Below are 19,420 nucleotides of genomic sequence, written 5' to 3'. Positions count from 1 at the left end.
ACAGAGAGGAAGTGTCAGTGAGTGTGCAGCGTTTGATGAGCTGCATCTCACTACGAGAGCACACTGCATTTCAAACAGAAGCACAAATTAACAATAAGATGCTTTCTTCAAATTCACATGCCTGATTCATCACAATCATGAATAACTGGTTTGGTCAGTAACAAAAATAACTACTTGTAAATGCATGTAGTACATCTTTTTGTTAACTTTTATAGCTGTATAATTTTGAAAAGTTAAGCCAGTACAATTTAGTGCTTGTCCCCTTGCTTGCCTTTCTTTCCTTTACATATCTTCTAGAGCCTTCTGTGCCTTAGGTGTTATTTATCCAATAGAGCTGAGAGACAATGGTTAGTTATTACATGGAGAAATACACAATAGACATCCACTTTAGGCTTTAAGTCAAGTAGGAAACAATATTTAAATACGGGACTGTCAAACTACTGATGTGCAACCAGAGGCTCAATTTGGAACTTAAAAAATGCATTTATTCTCATTGTTTGGTATGCAAGTTAGTGCTTAGTCTCTCAATTTGAATTCATCACGTTACTTTTACTTTCTTATCAGAACAGATTCAACAGAACAATTTATACATCGGCCAGTTCGTTAACGCAGTTTTCAAGTTCATGCTAAATGCTAGTTTAAAAAGTTAACACGCACTGGGCTACACATGCAGTGACAAAGAATGAAGCGATGATTCGCTGAGTAATTGCCCCATCAAGAAACTATTTGACAAGAGACAGCAGATTCTGGAAAGGCAAAGAACAACCAGTCAGAGAAAAACTGAAACTCCCAGCAGAGCCTGGGGTTATGAATTATAAAATTACACTGCGACAGATGACAAGTGCAAAATGGAAATTGGAAGTTTCTTGGAAGTGTCATGAAAAACACCTCAGAAAGTCACGGAGACACCGATAATGTCGGGGGGAAGCATACTGGGAGGAACCATGTTTGGGTACAAGGAGAATGAGAGGGAGATATAGACAGTTCCATAAGGCTTTGAAGCACAGTTCAGTCACACACATTCAAGAGGAGAGAAAAAGTGTGTGTAGTTTGATCTTTTCAAAGCAGAGCCAATGAAGAGGGAAACTAGTCCATGGGATTTTCTTCTGTCATCTATTCAGACAATAACTGTCCCATACTAAAAATATGTGATACTCAACAACTAAAATTTGTATCTCTTAATAATCCTGACAATTTGAATGGCAAGTGAAGTCATACACAAACATCATAAAGAAACATCACCTGAACTAGAGTACCCTTTGTGTTCTTTTTTTTTTTTTTTTTTTTTTTTTTTTTTGATTAAGTATGTGTTAATATTGTCAATACTCCTTCTTTGGGAGTGACAATGTAAATGTCATATATCCCAGATTCACTGGTTAAGCCTCAACAAATCATATCTAACCAGAATATTAAATTAACATTAAATCATGTGAGGCCGTTTTGTGATAACACTTATTTTTAGAGTAACTTAATCAAACATGTAAACATACTGCAATGGATGACCCTATAATAGCGTTTCTGCCAATAGCCAAAATTCAGCCAGAATTTCAATCACAACAAATTTGTCAAGGAATCCACAAGCCTACAGAAAGATGATTTCATTCTTATTCTTTTCACTTGCTTCCTACAATTCATTCCCACTTTAATTTCAACATCCGACCCTCATTGTTTACATTACTGTTAACAATGGAGTCACTGTACAAATCCAAATATGTATATGTACAGTTTTTTATGACCTGTGCTGGTCCCATTTGTCTATGTGTTCCTCATGACTTTATAAGAGACTTGCTCTTTCATCCTCATTGTCCTCAATTAGACACGGATGAATTCTTTTACCTCTTTTTTCTCCTCACACACAGATCCATATGGGCACACTCTCACATATTTCCAACACAAGCTATTTTTGGGAGACGCTCAAGTGTTTCTAATGGGGTTAGGGTTGAGGTGGGGTTACATCACAGCTCATATGAGAATGTGAACTTAATCTCACATTCCAGGAAAGATATGAGTACTGTTACCTTCTTTGTATCTTTCCACAGAAATGGGGAGTTGTGATGGTAATGATGAAAAGATGTAGTGTTGTCTCTTTTGGTGAATTTTTATAATTTTCCAATATTCATATCTGCTCTAAAATTGAAATGTTACAACAGTTTTTGGTAAAATGAGTAAATAAATATGAATGGATGGATAAATGAATGAGGCTCTAGAAATAAACCAATGATCATTATTTATGACTGTGCACTGTTAATTTATTTCACCAGTGCATCCTTTACATATTTAAATGTTGCTATTAAGCCCAAGTACGTAGTCAATAACTGTTGCTCTTCTCCCTCTCTCACTCATGCACATTCAGGAGAGTGATTCATTGTGACGGGTTCATGTATGGGAATAATTCCCTTGTCTCCTTTTAAACATTGATGAGTTTCCTTTGACGGAAAAGCATTTGCTTTTATTTTAGTTTATATGAACTATTTATGTGTTCTATACTGTGTTATGTAATGCTAATTATGCAGTTACTGTAGGGAACCCTGCCAACTTAGAAGGCAGTGTCAGGCATGAAATCCATTCACTATATTTTAATTACAGAGCTTGTCACACTCAGGAGATAGACTTTGCTTCAACGCTTTTGTAATGAAGCTATATGAGATAATTGTTTAATTTGCAAATGATAGCCTCCTCACATAAAGGTGTGTCTCACTGGCCAGGTCAAACAAAGGCCACTGTATTTTTTTAAAACTAGGATTTGCATTTTTTACAGCACAAATAAAACAATCTTAGCAATAATGAATCCAGTAGTTTTGCAGCCTTTGTGTCAGGCAGCCCTGGATAAACTGAGAGTATGCAATCACCAAGGACATCTAGTGACCCCAAAGCCCCAGATGCCCCTTAAGAATCCCATAAAATTTGAACACATAATATGATTACCTGAGCTATAATGAAAATTATATGCCTGGCTGCCTTTTACACGTGCATCGTCTTGTTTATGTGTTTATTATTAGGTGTAAAGATGTGGTCCTAAACCTCATAGTTTTTGATAGATTCCCTGCTTTGATTTGCTGCCGACCAACTTTCTAAAAATAGCAATAGGCGCGTACAAAGGGAGAGAGTGTAGAGAAAGGACACTGGCTGGTCTCAGGAGACCTGGTAGTTTGCATTTGATCTTCTCTATGACATCCCCACTATTGCTATTTTTTAATCCAAGACTATTTTAGAATCCCTCCTTTTGCACTGACACCTCTCTCTCGCCTTGCTCCATCTGTGTTGTTTTTATATTTTCTAATTTCCCCCACCCTCTCCGTTACTGAATCTGTCTATTACCCCCTCCTTCTCTTCCCCCCACCCCTCTCACTGTCTTTTGCACACACACGGTGGCTCACACTTTATTCTGAGCTCGACTAGGAGCTGGGACTGCAGCAACAAAACAGGACAAGAAACTGGCAGGAAGAAATCACATACGCTCACATTGGAGAAGCAGATTGTGCTTGGCTCTCCACACGTGCCCCATCGGCGAGTGGGTGAACTGTGCTGTGCTCTTTCTACTTCGGGACATACGCTTGAAACTTAAAAATATTCACATCCAGATGCCTGTGAATAAGGTATGTTGTCATTTAAATCTGTGAAGGTCATTTAGGGTGATTTCTGGTATTATAGTGCATTGCTTAGTAATTGATAAAGGTTTGATGATCCAAAAATATGTGCTGCAATTTTTATTTAGTGACTTCATCACTTCTGTCTTGAGACTGTGCTGTGGTTACATATTTGACTTAACAGTACAAACATTTTTGTCATCCTGGTTCTCTGACAAGATGGCAAAATTACATATGATCTTATTTCAATTGCAGTTTCCCTTTGGAATAACTACAAAACTTCAACTAAAAAGAATGTTCTTATAGTCAGATTGATATCAGTAACCTAATATGTAGAACACAATTCCATTTGTCTTAATCAAACCTGACACAGGGTTCCCCAACCCAAATAAACAGAGAGGGTTGCATATAAATGTGCTCTTAGCATATATAACATGCTAAATTATAAAAATCACTGCATACCCGTAATTTGTTGAATTTTGACACTAGAAGGGAAAAGCCATGAAGCCAATGAAGGGAAACAACTTTTCTGGCAGCATATAGCCAAGCAGAATCGCTTACATTTGGGTTAAAGATTATAGGAATAGATAATGCAAATAGTGTGTTATACTTTACTTACGTTTCTGTAAATTTCTGCACATATTTGAGCTTTTTTGTTACTTTTTTCATTGGTCATCAACACCCTGACCTGAGCACATGTGTACTGGGAGCCAGCAGGTGTGTGGGTCTCCTGTCATTACCTTTCAATGTCAAATGTTGTTTGTCACAGTGAGCAGATAAAACCTCTTTCTTGTGCGTCGCTCTGAGAGGCTCTTAAGATAAGAGTGAAAGAGGTAAGAGCCACCAGGAGAGGGAAGCATGCTAAATTAGTCACCTAGGGACAGTCACATTGTTTATCAATGAACATGCTAAATTTAGGATCCTGTAATATTTCTAGAAAGTTATATGTTTACATTTAATGCCACTGCGGGTATGGAGTCCCCTAGACAGACAACTGCACTGACTCTTTATTCACTGACTCTTAAACATTCTTTGTGAGATCCTACATATCCCTGGGAAGATAAAAACAGGCTTTTGCATTTTGGAGTCAAACCCCCATAATCTCAGCATGGTTTCATGTACTTGCATGTTTCTCCCCGTGTCTGGATGGGTTTCCTCCGGGCACTCTGGTTTCCCCCATCAACCCAAAACATGCTGCATAGGTCTCCATAAACAGTTGATAGTCAAGGTCAGTTAAATACACTCAATTCAGTCATTGTGTCCTTAGGCAAGACACTTCGCCCAATTTGCCTAGTATGAAAGTGGTGTGTGCGTGAGTGATGGTGGTGGTCGGAGGGACCGATGGCGCCGAGTGGCATGGCAGCCGCGCTTCTGTCAGTGTGCCCCAGGGCAGCTGTGGCTACAATAGTAGCTTACCATCACCAGAGTACAAAGTGAATGAATAATGCTGAATAAAGTGTAAAGCGTCTTTGGGGACAGAAATGTCTGTGAAAGCGCTATATAAATAAAGACTTACTTACTTACTTACTTACTTTCAGGATTATGTAAAAGTAACAGAAAATGCAACAATAGAAAAATAAAATAATGATCAGAAGAATTTATAATGGTATGAATTACTGAAACTTCTTGTTCTTGCGATAGAATGTACATGTTTATGATTTCAAAGGCTCTAGAACTCACAGGGAAAAGCAACCTCTGTACTTTATATTAATTACTTAATATTGTACATGGATATTTCCACTGACTTTACCTATGCAAACCAAATCCAAGCAGTAATTCTCTTCTATTTTGATTCAGTTTACATAGGTTTTCATAATGGTAATTTTAGAATAAGCACTTGATGTAAATTGTGCTCAACAAATAAACTTGCCTTGCCACTATCGCCATAAAACCAAGCTCTCCATGTTGCCAATAATAGTTAGTGCTAAAAGCCATTCATTGAGATAATGCTGAGTGATGTTTCCCTTAAAGGATGCTATTACAATATAGCGACGTTCCGGCCTTGTACCTGTATTTGAATAGTGTCTCTGTCTGTTAATGTGTGTGTTTACAATAGATATGTGTCCATTGTATGCTTTGTGGCTCTCATGGGACCTGTGAGGCCTTAATGTCTTCACAAAGAAATGACGGGGGTGTTGTGCAAATGGATGCTGCAGTGTAAACATGCCAATATTTGTGGAGTGACACAACAGCGCTGGAGTACATTAAAGATGAGTTTAGCGGCACACAACAGGCGCACATACTTCCTCACTGCTCGTTTGTCTCCTCTCATTATGTGTGCGCTGCTCCTCCGTGCTTGTTTGTGCAGCTTGGGAGTCTACCTTCAGAGCCTCTTGGGCTTTTGCTCTCCCTCTCTTGCTCTTCCCTCCCTCTCTCCCTCTCCTTGCTCTGTCCCTGTGCACTGTTCAGTTGGCCTAACCCACTGACAGGCTCGCACACAACCCTCAGCATCCACAAATACTCCTCAACACAACAGTTTGTCACAGGAAGTAGGCCACTTTGATAGGGATGTGTGGAGCGCCTCTGTGTGCCGTCTGCGGACTGTAAACTGGAACTACTTTTCAGGTAGGGTTCATGTGTCATTTCTGCATGTGTTTTATTGAGTGGTGATGTTATTACTTAGCTCATCCTTGGCTGAGGTCTATGCAAAGTGATTTTCTTTATCAAATAGGTTTCATAAGGTTCTTTGGAGTAGCTGATATTGTGTCATTCAGGGAGTGGTTTGGTCATACAGGGACATAAACAATACATGAAGACGAGAGGAAAGACAGGGAGAAGCAATAAAGCTTTATTTATTATTGAGCCTTTATATTGCTATGATTTATGTGTTGTGTGTGTGAGGCTCTTGTTTCCCATTTGGATTTATGCATTGATAGCTTAAGTTACTGTTAACCTATATGTTGTTTTCCTTTTGCTCTGTTTTCCCCAGCCCCTGATCCAGTTACCCATCCTTCCGCTTAATAGCTCTAATGTAATTGTTGTGGTAATATCACCTCCTTCTCAATAAAAAAGACTAGTGGACACTATTTTCTGCAACAGTTTGTTTACATCCCCCATTTGGCTCCCTTATTCCAGTGCACTGGCACAGCTCCACTCATGTGATTTATCCATCCACATGGCCAACGGATTGGAGGTATAAAACGGGGGCGGGCTGAGGGGAGGAAGTGTATGAGCATCACCATTAGATACAGTGTACTGTGCAGTAGCGGTAAATACCAACTTTGATCACAAATTATGGAAATGCGATATGCAGTAGTAGAAATCAATACGTTTGGCCGGTGAGATAAAAATGTAAAAATATTTTTATGAAAGAATTAGGATAGATAATTATGATTACATAACCTTTATTTCTTCAGCTTTTGTGATTTTTGTGATGTTCATCTCCTGCAAAGACTTAAACAGCATAGCAGTATTTTTTTTAAACTTTGCATCAAGGTCTGAAGCTTGTCTACAGTTAATAGCTAACCACAATTGAAAGGAAACAGACTTTTATGTGCTTTTGATTTCATATTGTGATTGATTCATGCATGCATTCCTGCATCGTCCTGCATATAGTCTGACATGAACCACCTAGGTTCATCTTCTAGATGACAACAACCAATTGCAAGTAGACCCATCTTAAATAAAACTGTAGACAATTTATGAATACACCAGAAAGGGTAAATGCACCATCAGTTGTAACCTTACTATATACTAGTTGGATTTGTAATATTGAGTGAGTTTATTAAGTGGGTTCGTAGGACACAGCTTCAACGTTATTTAATTTCTTCTACATTTTTTTTGCTTTCTATTTTATTGCCTTCCTCTGGCATTGATCAATAACAGACTTGCTGTAAATGCTTAGCTCTATGAAACACAGATATCTTGGTCTTATATTTTAACAAAAGATACTTTTATGACTTTCTCCACATGCAAAACATCCTTGGCTCTGGACGTAGACAACAGCCGTAAACATGCACTAATCCGTGACGACACACAGTCAGAAGACATCTTGCTCTCTAAAGGCCTTCCAAGTCTTTTTCAGTAGTCACATTGTCTTCAGCTGCCTGGCGTCATGGGGCAAGTTACGTCAGTGACATTTTTCCCCTCAAACTCTTGACTATCATCAATAATGGCCCCATACACAGGTTGCATCACTTATAATAGCTGAAAATAAGAAATCTGTCTGTCGTCACATGCTGTGAATCTTATGTCTGTGAAAGTGTCTGCGGAAGTAAGGGCTCCACTCTGCATGCCTCTGGTCAGAACATAAGGGGTGATAACATGAGGGACTGTACTACTGTTTAAATATTAAAGAGAGCTGAATAAATGCACTTAATATCCAATGCAGGGTTTGTTTTTGTTTTTTATGTGCGTGTTGTCACCTGCGTTATAAAATAAGGTGGTAATAAACGTGTGAGAGCATAGTCTGACTTGTCACTGACCCAAACAATGAGCAAGTATTTTATTATTGTGCAGCTGCTGGCTAATAAGTGCATTCAGCTTTGACCTGACATTATGCTGTACTTGTACTCTTTGATCTACAGCCTTTTCCCACTTGCTCCTTCGCTCCTTTTCCATTTTGCCATTTAGTTCATCCCCGTAGGCCTGAACTCACAATAGCAGCCTCTGACAGATAAATGACTATTACAGTTTCATCACTCTTCTCTCAGTAAATCGAGGGCCATGGAGGATGGGACATCACAGTGCATATAATGAGACCATTCAGAGATTGATCTTCTATATGTTGGCCTGTAACCAGTTATTGATATTACACCGGGCAATAATATCAGAGACTGCAGATTGTCTCTGTTGTTACCTGTCAGAATATGTTTTAATAAAGACTTGACTTGTGCTAACATGGACACAATGATATGTGCGCACGTTCTGTCAATGATATTGGATTGTGCTTAGAAGAACCACAACAATAATTTTGTTCAAATATTCTAAAGCATATAAACATGTATTCACTTCATCATTTAATGCCTTCAATCATGTGTGAGTTTACATAACTGTAAACGTGGGGTGGAGCAAATGGTTTCACTTAAGGCAAGCAAAAAACCTGAGCTTTGTGTGACCCTTGGTAATGAAAAATAACATGCTCCACAAAAATATTTCCACTTGAGGGAGGATGCAAACAGCTCCACATTATCAGCACTATACACCTATAAATTGCACCTCCAAACTCAGATTTGTACATCTGTGTGAGTTAAGGCGACTTGCTTTTCACTTAGCCCTTTTCACTTCCATATTTTGTTCCCTTTGTTTTATCTCTCTAATCTTTTAATTTCCTCTTAATATTGTTTTAGCTATCTAGATGACTTTGGCGTCTGAAACTACATGGTGGGGGAGGAAAATGGTTCTTAAGGATACATTACAACCATGATGTCTTGTCTTATGACCTGTTCCTTGTTCATCTTTTTTTTAGTGCATTCCAGTTTTTCAAAGCTTGTTGGATTTCATTACATGGAGCATTGATGTGAAAATGTGGTAAAACTAGAAAAAAAACTGCAGACTTCAAGTATTTGTGCACTCACAATGCTGTGGTTATGGAAGGGCATAACCTACTGAGCCACTATTATTTTAGGATCTATAGGTAGCTTGTGGAATACAGTTGATCTCAGAGGATAGGACCCTGATCACCATGGCAACACCAGGGCGGAGGTCAGATGATTGTCCCTGGGTGACTCTATAAATGTCCACGTTTTCCTGTTTTTGAAAGAATTTGACATTTAGAAAGCAATTTGGTTTAGGGAAGCACATGTAACAAGAAAGTGTCCAAGTGTATTCATTAGCATATATTGTATGTAGATTGCTTTTTTGTTATAAGAATTTAGAATATTGTCTAGGCCTTATCTATAGGCCTTGTTTATAGGCCTATTTATTTCAGATTATAGACCCAGAATAGATTCCAAAGTGTTTATAGATCTAATCTGTGTAATTATTTGATTACAAAAACACAAAACACAATTTCCAAAATGAAGCCCAAATTCACAACACCTGACTCTTGAGCCAATACCTCTCATTGTGGTCATAATGTGGAGACGCAGAGCAGACACAACACAATTAACCACTAGACAGTCTTAATGTGTATTCATATAACACTGCAAGCACAAGGTGTGAGGGGGAAAGCCTTTAGCTAACTTGATTGCTCATTTGCTGCTTTATGAAAAGAAGCTGTTTATTTTACAATAAAGTGTAAATCGCAGAGTTCACTGACCCAGAGGAAAAAGTCTCTGTGGCTGCCTAAGAGTCTCTAATAGAAATGCCAGGCCCAGTATCCAATGCAATGAAACATGCTTTTATCCTATCAGTGGACTAACTGCCAGCAAGACCTTAAATCAAATCTACTCAGTGGGCAAAGTACAATCTTCACTGTTTGACCTCTGACAGCCATCGAAACACACAGTATGTCACACTGAAAATGTACAGTGCAGTACCAGGCTTGAACATGAAATTATTCCTTATATCCTATCTCACAGTGGTAATTTAATGTGCCCCAAACTGTTCTCTAACTTGAGTTATTGTTTTGTTATCTGTTTGGTACTGATGAATACAATACATATTTCCATGATGTCTGGATGTAAGGGATAGGCTTGTTGGCTATCCCTAACAGACTTGTTTAAAGGTTGTCTAGACACTAAGCTGTCTCTACTTTTCATTTACATATATTCATACTGTACAAACTTTCTATGGTTCAATGCAGGAATGGCAGAGAAAATTAATTCAGAATTTCAGATCAAGATTTCATTACAATTGATGTTACATAGTTCACATAGCTAAAGAGCTGCTTTAAACATAGAAGCACTGAGTCATCAGACTATCACTAAATTAGCATATTGTTGCCACAGGTATGAGATCACAATTTGATTTTTACTGTTATATGGACCAGGTGTAGTTGAGTGAATCACATACAGTACCTTTGTCAACACATTTTAATTTTCTCTTTACTTCATGGCACCTAAAAATCCTTTATGTGTCTATGCATTATTAAAAGCCTTGTTTTACAGTACAGTCGATCATGCTAAAACTATAGTAAACCTGGGACCAAATGTGGCCCTCAGACCCATTTTGCTTGGGCCTTAAGGCTGGGAAATGGCCCAAATGACCAAAAGCAGTACTTTTTGACAGCAAGTTTTAAAAAATGTATGTGTCATGTTGAAGATCTAAGCATCAATGCAGATCTTGTGTGCTAAATGCACCCATTTGAATTATTCACAGTATTGACCACCAGCCTATGGCCCTCAATTGGCCCTCCACTTCATCTCTTTCAATATGAAAAACAGTTTGGACAACCAGGGCCTAAATCATTGTTAAAGGACATTTATGGAATGTTGAAGACAGTAGAATATTGTGATAGTGAGAGGCCCCTGTCTGTTGTGTGTGCACTTTGTGTGCTTGTGTGTCAAAATGGGCGCGTGTGAGAGGAAACAAATGTATTTGACAGGACAGGTGGTTCCATTGTGTCTCGGACCATATCTTCAACAGTCACCGGCTATATATGAGGGACAAGGACAGGATGATACAGTCAGGAGGGTACAATATGATGAGCTGTGAGTCAGATTTGGTTAATTAGTTAAATATAAATGCTATGACTGTGTCCAGGGGGAATTTTCAAATGCAAAACTGAAGACGGTAACACACACACACCAAATCCACTAATGCATAATTTATCTGCCCTGGTCTTATTCATGCTTTCTTTTTGAGAAATATATGATATATATGTCAACATATAACAATACCATCATAGTTTACTTTTAGATTAAAAGTTTTGTAGTTTTTTAGTAGTAGATATGATAATGTGACATTTGTTTCGACTGGCACAGAAATGAGAAGCAGCACTGAAATGACTTTCTATATGCATTCTTTCTTAAAAAGGTCAACTCACAGTATGTAAACTCAAGATTATTTCAGAACCAAGCACATATATGATTTAACAACATCTGTGCATTATTTTTGAGGAAGAATGTTAACATTCCACATGTTTTATTAAAAATTTAAATTTCTTTAAAGTAACTGTTTTTATAGTTTCATAGCTACACACATTAGGAAAGACAATAGACACTACATTCCATTTAAACAATAGACATACAGATAGCTATAGGGGCACATATTTTAAGGTAATTTAACCATAATGATCCTTCTGTTATTCAGGAGTTGCTAAGAGGTGGTACATGCATTAAAAAAAAAAAAGCATAGCATTTAGATATCTTTCTTTTGTTTACCTGTAAGGTGTCATAGTGGTTAACATTTATCTCACTCAGTGGAAACAGATCATTTCAATGTGTAACCAAGATGATGCTTTCATGCATACTGTTATTGTTCTCTAAGAAACTGTTAAAGACATTGTGTCCATATTACTTCCTTATATTATTCAAATGGTGTTGTCTGTGTTTTCCTTCTGTTATATGATAGGCTTATTTTTAGGCTGATAAATGTGTTTATGCTTTGTAATGAATGAAAAATAAACCATAGAAATGTACACATGTATCTGTGAATGTACACATGCTCCTTGTTCCTAGTTAAAAGTTTAGCTGATTCTGACATTCTCAAACAGAAAAGCACAACTGTGTAACCTCCTCTGACATCTGCTCTGTCTAAAGGCCACTGGCTCTTCTGGAGATGCTCTTTGTTATGCTGCTCAGGTTTTGCTATTGTGTAAATGATTTCTCAAGCCATACCACTTGACAGCTCTGATATCTTCTCTGCTCAGTGCTATTGTATTACCATCTATTTAAGTATTTTTTAAGGTTTGATGTCTGTTCAATTGGGTATCTACTTTTGACCCTGCGGTGTTACAATTTTATCCTTGCCTGACTGACAGATGCTACATTTGCCTTTCTAGGTAAAACTGTTGTGCAGTAGTTAATAGTAATATATGTATTTATGTCTTTTGCAGATGTTGGAGCCCAAGGTGGATGCCCCTTCTTGTGAGCTGGGCAGTGCTGGAGGAGGTGGTGTGTGTCTACACCTGCCGCCCCGCAGCTCTGAGGGTGAGGAGAGCAGCCTGTACCCCTCCAGCCCGTCAGAGCCCCCCACTCTGGGCAGCCCGCACACCTCAGAGCCCCTCACTCCTCTGGATGAGGTCTACATGCCTCTGGGAGGAAGCCTGATGGGCTCCACAGAACGACACAGGGTTCCCCCTACACCGCCTCCTTCCACAGAGGGCGAGGACTACAAGAGCATGGAGGGGCACGAGATGGATCTGTGGAGAATGGGGAGAGATGAAGAGGGGCTGAACAGCAGAAACGATGAGTACGAGGAATGTGTGAGCAGAAAGAGTGTAGAAAGTGAGGAGAAGGAGGGGGCAGTTGAGGAGAGAAACTGTATGGAGAACCTGGTTGTGCTGAACACTGATGAAGACAATGCCTCAGAGCCCCCTGACACAAATGCACCCCCATCATCTTCATCCTCTTCCTTCGTCATCCCAGAGCTTCGCCTGGATCGCTCCTTCAGTGCTGACGCCCTGTCCTCACCCAACACCGATGAGGAGGAGTATGATGAGGATGATGAAGAGGACTCTGATGAAGAGGAGGATGAGGATGAAGATGACAGTGATGATGCGTACTTGCAGAGAAGTGACAGTAAGAGGCGCAGTATGGTGGAAGGGGCCACCTGTGAGAAGCACGGAGGAGGAGGGCTGAGTGTCCAGAACTCTCTCCGCCGACGCACACACAGTGAAGGCAGTCTGCTCCAGGACCCCCGCACACCCTGCTTCACATCAGACAACGCCATCAACTGTCTGGAGGCTGGTGGTACACACAAGGGAGGCTGGACGCTACCTTCTCCCAAAACCCTGAAGAAGGAGCTGACTAAGAATGGGGGGTCCATGCATCAACTCTGCATGCTCTTCTCTGGGAGGAAGGTAAGACCAAAAAAATGTTTTAAACATTTAAGCTTTCTTTTCATAAAATGCTACTTATCAGTGATCAATGTTAACACGTAAGCTCTAGTTTATAATGGTAACCCTCACTTATATATATAAATAACAAAAAAAAAAAAAAACATTGCTACAATTAGAGTCATTTGCTACAATTTTGTAGAATTTTCATTATAAATCCTCTAAAATTATATTTTTTAAAAATATTTTAATAGTCATAGATAAGATTGCTTCAGCTCAAGGTTCATCACAATTTGTTCTGAGAGAGTGACATCAAGTGGTAAGATAGGGATATTACACTCAAGGCAAACACAAGCAGTTCTTTTCCGTTCTTTATATAGCAGCCAGCTATATATTCTTAGGATTTGAATATTTTATTGGCGTCTAATTTAAACATACATACCCTGTGTATGCTATAATCTGAAGCCTATATAGATAATGAATTAACATGAAAATAGACTACTGAAATATTGACTGTGCATGAAAAGGCTCTCAAGCTTGTCCTATAATCACATTTATTTTGTGCTATGTGATGCAGCAATGTATGCTACTTGACTGATATTTTTAGAGAATGTTCATGTCATCAGTCATGATAGTAAACCATAAATAAAATGTTCTGCAATGTTTAGATATTCAATCTAAAAAATAAATAAATAAAAAATTTAAAAAAATTGAGGCGCTTAAGTGTTGAGTATATCAGTTTATTATGTTACTAAACTCATTATTTTTTCTATTGCTCCATAGATAACAGCAGTATTTGCTATATGTTATACTGCCACAGGACCCTAGGGGGCATTGTGTCGTTTCTCATGAGGCTTGTGATGATGAGTAATGAAAAACAGGATGCTTCTCCCAGTGTGTGTTTTTAATGATAGGCATTATCAGACACATTATCATACATTTATTACATTTCATTTCTTACATTTCACCTTACTTCACTTTGACATATCCCAGTGCATCCTTTATCACTGTGGTTCCTACAGTTATGCAATACTCAGATCTAAACTGCGATTAGCCCAAAAGAGAAGACAAACTAATTAAGTGTTGACTATATGAGGGGCTCTGCTCCTCTCTATCCATCTGTGCTCAGCCTGCCGGCTTTGCAGCCTTAAATGGCAGTCTGTGGGAGCAGTGCAGAGGCAGGAATGTAGCAGACAAGGCCAGAGCCTATTGGTCTTGGCAGATTCAGGGGTAATTTTACTACCTATTGGCGTCATGGACACTTTTGCTTTGAGGGCTTTGTTTCCATTTTTAACTAATCTATCACAACTACAATTGCACATCTTGTGAGATCTTCACAGACAAAGCATATAGGCCTGGCCTGGACCCAGTGAACATTTACCTAAATGTCAGAGGAATACTCCATGCCTAAAAAAGGCTTAATTGTCCTTTAGTAAGACTGTGTAAATATTACTAGTACACTATAGGTTGTTATCAGTACCATAAAGGCACAGCTTTGTAATACTACATTATACAGATTTTCCACTTGAAGCTCTTGATGCTTAATGAAAACATTCTATGAGATTCCAAGGCTTTAGAGCCCTAATCACCACAATAGCAGTATTATACCATTTAGTGAAACAACCACATTGGACATTGTTGAACAAAATGGGACATAATGAAATGGTGGCCTTCAACAGTTTATAGCTTGAAGCAACACAAGAAATTCAGAGAATGAGAAATCTCTTTACCCATCACGAGGCAGTTGTGAGGTGCTATAGTTATTAAGTGTACAACTGCTGCCTGCAAATAAATACAAATCTTTAATTTATTTTATTTATCACAGACACCAGAGGAAAATTTGCAATCGATTTAAGTTTTTTCATTTATATAAAATTAGGTTAGCAGGCTTAACAGGACCTGGTGTGCACATGTCTCAGGTCACGTGCACACATTAGAATATTTGCAGTAGGTCCAAGGAGCACAGCCAGGTGACATACGTCATCAGAGGAACTGGCATGCATCAGGTGTGATCTGTTCAACCAGTATCAGACAAGATCCTCTGTCAAAAATATGCTTGGGTATATGCTTTTTTTTTTTTTTACTGGTGTAGACAGGCTACTTTTAGGCCCTGTTTACTAGGCAGCACTGGCCACAAAAATTTGATATGCACTTAGTAAATATTTCAATGGCCAGGATGTGTGTATACTTTAGTACATTAAAAACATCAAAGTAGTTTACTTAGTTGATGAACTTCCAATAAATGTGTTGTAATTACAGCCAGAACAAACAATTCCCCCAAACAATTGCCTAATACGCAAGTGTTAGTAAACCCTACATACCCTCATGTGCTGGTATCTAATGTTTACTTGTACAAAACATCCAACATAATAGACTTGGCACCAAAAATTACAGACAGCAGACTTTGACCAGCAATCTGGTATTAAGCTTTTAATACCAAAATAATGTACATGTAATATTAATGGTTTAAATGGCAGGAATTATGTTTTATGTATGTCTTAAAAAGATTGCTGATTGGTATTGTTTTGATTTAGAGAAGCATGACTGAACAAAAAGTCTCTGAGGTCTAGGGCCAAGTGGTTATGTTCAGTGAAATCCTGCACACAAAATATTTACAGAGCTGACATCACAGCACAAGTCAATAGCGGGTCACCCACATAGTCCCAAAAACATGTACTAAATGTCAATCTGCTGCACAATGCCAGTCAATGCAAATACATTGACCACATTGATGTGGAAAGTCTCCTCTGGAATCAGAGGACCAGAGGAATAAAGTTCAATAGAAAAACAACAACAACAACAACAACACATAAATACTAAAATAATTGTGGTATCATTGTAAAAAAAAAAAGCACTCTGCCTTCCTATGCATAGTTTTAATGCAAAACAACACTGTTATATCCTTATTACACATAAATCTGTTTACTTAAATTTACCAAGCATAGAAATTGGAAGCATGAAACTTCTATGGATCAGTACCAGAATGATTTGCTTACCTTTGCTTTCTTTTACAATCAATATAATGACTCAGCAAGAGATATGTTGCATTCAAATCATATTGAGTTGAATAACTGTATTGTAAAAAAATATTCCCAATATTCCCACCCCTAAAAGGGAAAAGGAACCCACAAAGAAGAAAAACCTTGTCCAGTGGTGAGTTTTGTTATGATTAAATTTTCTCCAGTTCAAACGTTCTCACACACACTACTTTTTGGTGCCAGGAAAGTTATGACTTCAACGCTTTACTTTCTCGCCAAATTTAATCTAGAAAATAAATCACGGGACTCCTTACATAAATCTTGCGAGCATGTACTAATCCAACTATTTCAGATAACTTTGTTGGTTATAGCTTTTCAGATTAGACTACTGCCACTTCTTGCCAGACAGCCAGTGCAACATTCTGGTGTGGGAACCTGCTGTTTCCATCCATTAGTGTAATCTTGTACATGATGTAATGGCCTGCTTTGAAGGCTCCTGCAAAAGATCATTTGTGCTGGTTGTTTGACTTTCGAGGAGACTGAGTAACATGAGAAGAGGAGGTCAGGCATCAAATTTCATGGTAATTCCATCTGTAGTGTAGCCAACTGATTCCATATGTGTCAAAGAGAAAAAATGCCCTATGCAGTGATATGTGACAGTAATGATAATTGCAGCAGTGACTTGGTTATATTGATTATACTTATCTTTCTCTGTCTTTTCTTTTTTAGTTGGTCAAGATAAGGCCATGTGATTGTAATTAAATAATTCTGTAACATAATGAGTGACTATAGCTGGCAGAGCAGTTTGGATTATTTTATTAGCATTATTTTCAGGCTTCACAAACTCATGTGCTATTTGTGCCTGAATAAATCAAATTCAGTCAAAGCATTTCTCATAAAGATTGCATTGTTAAATATTGTATAATGTTACAGAAAAGTAATTCTTGTGAGCTTTAAATCATGTTAGAATGTTTTAACCTTCTCAAACCACACCCAGATGTGTCTTTTGTTTCATGCACACATGTTTCAGTAATCCTTTATTATTCTGTCTGCATCCCCAAAGTTCAAAATGTTACTTTCCACCTTATGATGTAGTGGTAGTTTTCAAGTTAGGAGCTACCTTTGACCTTTAGTTTAGTAGATATGGACAACTCCAGGACTGAAATTATCCAAATACTGAAGGTGATTTCAGTTTGAGAGAAGAACTAAAAATGCTGAGGTTGGGTGTTTAACATATGTGAATGAAACAAAACACAGCTCCAGATAGGTTTTGATGAAGAAACATTATAGATCTGAGAATGTTGTAATATAGACCCTTTAATGGCAAGTAGGGACGATGGCTGTGCTCTCCAACTGTTCCTATTAATGCATGTAGAACAAATTACATTTTTTTCACTTTTGCTCAAAACTCGTTTAACATTGACTCTCATGCCCACAGTTAGCTTGGTTTGATCACCTGTTAAAGATCACGCCATGGACGCTGTCATGGCTATAACAAAATCGTGTCCTGATGATGGCCTCATACTAGACATGATCCAGAAGGCCCCCAGTGTTAGTTGTGTCTCTGCAAGCGCTTGTTGCCATAGCAGTGTTTTGGATGAGTCAAGTCATTTATAGATTGCATAAATACTATTAAATATACAAATCTCACCTCACACTTTGCAGTCTGAAGCGATAAAGGGCAAATGGAAAGTTTTTAACTAAATACTGACTTCTTATGTTTGATTGATTTTGCTCTGCTTTGAGAATTTCAATAGTGTTGTCACAATACTTAATCATAATAGTTCATTATACTAACATTTTTGATGCAAGGAAAATGGTTCATACCAAATCTGATACATTTTAAGACAATAGATTGACTAAATAATAGTAGTAGTGGTATTTAGTAGTTCTGATTATAGGCTGTTGATTCAATGATTGAAGTCCTTTTTGTTCTGTATAGATTCTTATAATTTGTTTTTATCATTTTCTTTAAGTATATAATTTATGGCCATAATTCTAAAACCTTTTTTCAACTACATAAGACCTTTAATTAATCTGAAAGAGCACAGTGATTTACACTGTTGTATTATGTAACATTTTAAAGTGATCAACTTAAGCATCCTTAAATAAAAGTGGCATTGCTACTGTTGTCCAATGACTGTTTAAGGAAACATCTCCACACACCATCTTGAAAAGGACCAAAGGGTTTAGTCCTGCACCAAAAGGACTAAACCCTCTGTACAAAGCCTTCCATGTGTCATAAAAATGGTACATACTGTAAGAATTTGAGAACGCATTGTTCTTGGCCAACTATGTAGCCCACACCATGAGGGCTAGGCTGACCAGGTCTTAACCATGCAACAATGTAGTACCAAACACAAAGTCAAACTGGATAATACTGTTAGAGACGCAGCATAAATTGGAAAAAAAAGGGAAACAATAATACTATTTTAGTCCTTGATGTTGCAATCAAAGGTGTATTCTGGAATAAATGATTTGATCAAAGTAATTTCCTGTCTTACAACTGAAACAGAATCACAGCTACTGGCAACAATAATTACAATTTTATATCCGCTTTTTTCACTCGTGTTTAAACCAGGAAAATTTCAGAATAGAGTCCATTTCCTCCCCCAAGGTCTGACTTGTTTTTAGCAGATACCGATATTTGACTTCCAGTTGTTGCCGATAATCGATATTTGCTGATATCAATACAAAGATTTAAAATCTTTTGTAAAGGTCCACAAGTTGAAGTTATGTTGTAGTAAAGATCACAAATATCACAAACATTTTACTTTTGTAAAAAAAAAAAAAAAATAGCACTACCCATAGTTGTGACTGTTTGAAAGGAATTGTCAAAAAGGCAAAGTAAAACATATTTTACAGGGTAATATTTGGAGCCTGCACCATTGTGAAAGACGGCCAACTTTTATAACTCACAGTGTCACAACAATGCAAAGACCCACCAGGAAATAGTCTGTGTCTTAGTAGAAAGGAGAGAAACTGATGAGGTCAGCAACAACTCCTTTTAACATGGAGGGACATCAGCAAGCCCA

General features: G+C 38.0%; 1 protein-coding gene across 1 annotated transcript in view; it reads left to right on the top strand.

The window, feature by feature from the left end:
• Window positions 1–19,414, top strand: part of rgs3a (regulator of G protein signaling 3a) — a 56,068-nt gene extending 36,654 nt beyond the window's left edge. The window contains exon 18 of the mRNA XM_055154192.1: window positions 12,466–19,414. Coding sequence (XP_055010167.1) covers window positions 12,466–13,512 — 1,047 coding nt within the window. The 3' untranslated portion in view covers window positions 13,513–19,414. The remainder of the gene's footprint in view (window positions 1–12,465) is intronic.
• The last annotated feature ends 6 nt before the right edge of the window (window positions 19,415–19,420 follow it).

This window comes from Boleophthalmus pectinirostris, unplaced genomic scaffold (genome assembly GCF_026225935.1).
Source record: "Boleophthalmus pectinirostris isolate CB_2022bp ecotype Guang Dong unplaced genomic scaffold, ASM2622593v1 HiC_scaffold_18, whole genome shotgun sequence".
NCBI classification, from domain to species: Eukaryota; Metazoa; Chordata; class Actinopteri; order Gobiiformes; family Gobiidae; genus Boleophthalmus; species Boleophthalmus pectinirostris.
The sequence above is the reverse complement of the archived record's forward strand: the minus strand, read 5'-3'. Positions and strand labels throughout refer to the sequence as shown.